The 2,500-nt window shown below is 51.6% G+C and overlaps 1 protein-coding gene across 1 annotated transcript in view; it reads right to left on the reverse strand.

Moving 5' to 3' along the window:
• abcf3 (ATP-binding cassette, sub-family F (GCN20), member 3) overlaps positions 1–2,500 on the reverse strand; it is a 23,130-nt gene that overhangs the window by 13,413 nt on the left and 7,217 nt on the right. The window contains exon 8 of the mRNA XM_078247282.1: positions 110–190. Within this exon, the coding sequence (XP_078103408.1) occupies positions 110–190 (81 nt within the window). The remainder of the gene's footprint in view (positions 1–109; positions 191–2,500) is intronic.

Here is a 2,500-nt window from a genome sequence, read left to right on the forward strand (position 1 = left end):
ATAGTTCCTGTTATCGGCCGTTTTGTGATCTGAAGTTATAAAGTGTTACAGTTGTAGTTTTGTAGTGAAGCGGAGGTTATCAGGGATGCTGTGTGGTTGCCATAGTTACCGTGCCGGAGCTTTGTCGGCCTCGATCTCCTCCAGCTTGGCGTAGATCTCCGTCAGTCTGACGCTCTCCGACCCGTCGGCCCTGAGACAAAACACAAACCCACCGAGGCTCATGGGAACTGTAGTGTTCACAGACATTCTACACATTGATAAAACACAGAAAGCACAATCTCACAGCTGTGAATGTCTTATATTGTGTCTTTAGATGCAGTATTTATAGCGATGCAGGGAGTAGCGTTATCCTACGTTAGCAGTGTGAGGAGTAGCGTTATCTTACGTTAGCGGTGCGAGGGGTAGCGTTATCTTACGTTAGCAGTGTGAGGGGTAGCGTTATCTTACATTAGCAGTGTGAGGGGTAGCGTTATCTTACGTTAGCGGTGTGAGGGGTAGCGTTATCTTACGTTAGCGGTGTGAGGGGTAGCGTTATCTTACGTTAGCGATGTGAGGGGTAGCGTTATCTTACGTTAGCAGTGTGAGGGGTAGCGTTATCTTACGTTAGCAGTGTGAGGGGTAGCGTTATCTTACATTAGCAGTGTGAGGGGTAGCGTTATCTTACGTTAGCAGTGTGAGGAGTAGCGTTATCTTACGTTAGCGATGTGAGGGGTAGCGTTATCTTACGTTAGCAGTGTGAGGGGTAGCGTTATCTTACATTAGCAGTGTGAGGGGTAGCGTTATCTTACGTTAGCGGTGCAGGGGGTAGCGTTATCTTCACGTTAGCAGTGTGAGGGTAGCGTTATCTTACGTTAGCAGTGTGAGGGAGTAGCGTTATCTTACGTCGTTAGCGGTGTGAGGGGTAGCGTTATCTTACGTTAGCGGTGCGAGGGAGTAGCGTTATCTTGCGTTAGCAGTGTGAGGGTAGCGTTATCTTACGTTAGCGGTGCGAGGGGTAGCGTTATCTTACGTTAGCAGTGTGAGGGGTAGCGTTAACTTACGTTAGCAGTGTGAGGGAGTAGCGTTATCTTACGTTAGCAGTGTGAGGGGTAGCGTTATCTTACGTTAGCGGTGTCAGGGGTAGCGTTATCTTACGTTAGCGGTGTGAGGGGTAGCGTTATCTTACGTTAGCGGTGCGAGGGGTAGCGTTATCTTACGTTAGCGGTGCGAGGGGTAGCGTTATCTTCGCGTTAGCGGTGCGAGGGAGTAGCGTTATCTTCGCGTTAGCGGTGCGAGGGTAGCGTTATCTTACGTTAGCGGTGCGAGGGTAGCGTTATCTTACGTTAGCGGTGCGAGGGGTAGCGTTATCTTACGTTAGCAGTGCGAGGGGTAGCGTTATCTTACGTTAGCAGTGCGAGGGGTAGCGTTATCTTACGTTAGCAGTGCGAGGGGTAGCGTTATCTTACGTTAGCGGTGCGAGGGGTAGCGTTATCTTCACGTTAGCGGTGCGAGGGTAGCGTTATCTTACGTTCGTTAGCGGTGCGAGGGTAGCGTTATCTTACGTTAGCGGTGCGAGGGGTAGCGTTATCTTACGTTAGCGGTGCGAGGGGTAGCGTTATCTTCGTTCGTTAGCGGTGCGAGGGGTAGCGTTATCTTACGTTAGCGGTGCGAGGGGTAGCGTTATCTTACGTCGTTAGCGGTGCGAGGGGTAGCGTTATCTTACGTTAGCGGTGCGAGGGGTAGCGTTATCTTTCACGTTAGCGGTGCGAGGGGTAGCGTTATCTTACGTTCCGTTAGCGGTGCGAGGGGTAGCATTATCTTACGTTCCGTTAGCGGTGCGAGGGGTAGCGTTATCTTACGTTAGCGGTGCGAGGGGTAGCGTTATCTTACGTTCCGTTAGCGGTGCGAGGGGTAGCGTTATCTTACGTTTCGTTAGCGGTGCGAGGGGTAGCGTTATCTTGCGTTCCGTTAGCGGTGCGAGGGGTAGCGTTATCTTACGTTAGCGGTGCGAGGGGTAGCGTTATCTTACGTTAGCGGTGCGAGGGGTAGCGTTATCTTACGTTAGCGGTGCGAGGGGTAGCGTTATCTTACGTTAGCGGTGCGGGGGTAGCGTTATCTTACGTTAGCGGTGCGAGGGTAGCGTTATCTTACGTTCGTTAGCGGTGCGAGGGGTAGCGTTATCTTACGTTAGCGATGCGAGGGGTAGCATTATCTTACGTTCCGTTAGCGGTGCGAGGGGTAGCGTTATCTTACGTTCCGTTAGCGAAGCGAGGGGTAGCGTTATCTTACGTTAGCAGTGCGAGGGGTAGCGTTATCTTACGTTCCGTTAGCAAAGCGAGGGGTAGCGTTATCTTACGTTCCGTTAGCGGTGCGAGGGGTAGCGTTATCTTACGTTCCGTTAGCAAAGCGAGGGGTAGCGTTATCTTACGTTAGCAGTGCGAGGGGTAGCGTTATCTTGCGTTAGCGGTGCGAGGGTAGCGTTATCTTACGCGTTAGCGGTGCGAGGGGTAGCGTTATCTTA

The sequence above is a fragment of the Sander vitreus genome, chromosome 3, assembly GCF_031162955.1.
Source record: "Sander vitreus isolate 19-12246 chromosome 3, sanVit1, whole genome shotgun sequence".
Classification (NCBI taxonomy): Eukaryota; Metazoa; Chordata; class Actinopteri; order Perciformes; family Percidae; genus Sander; species Sander vitreus.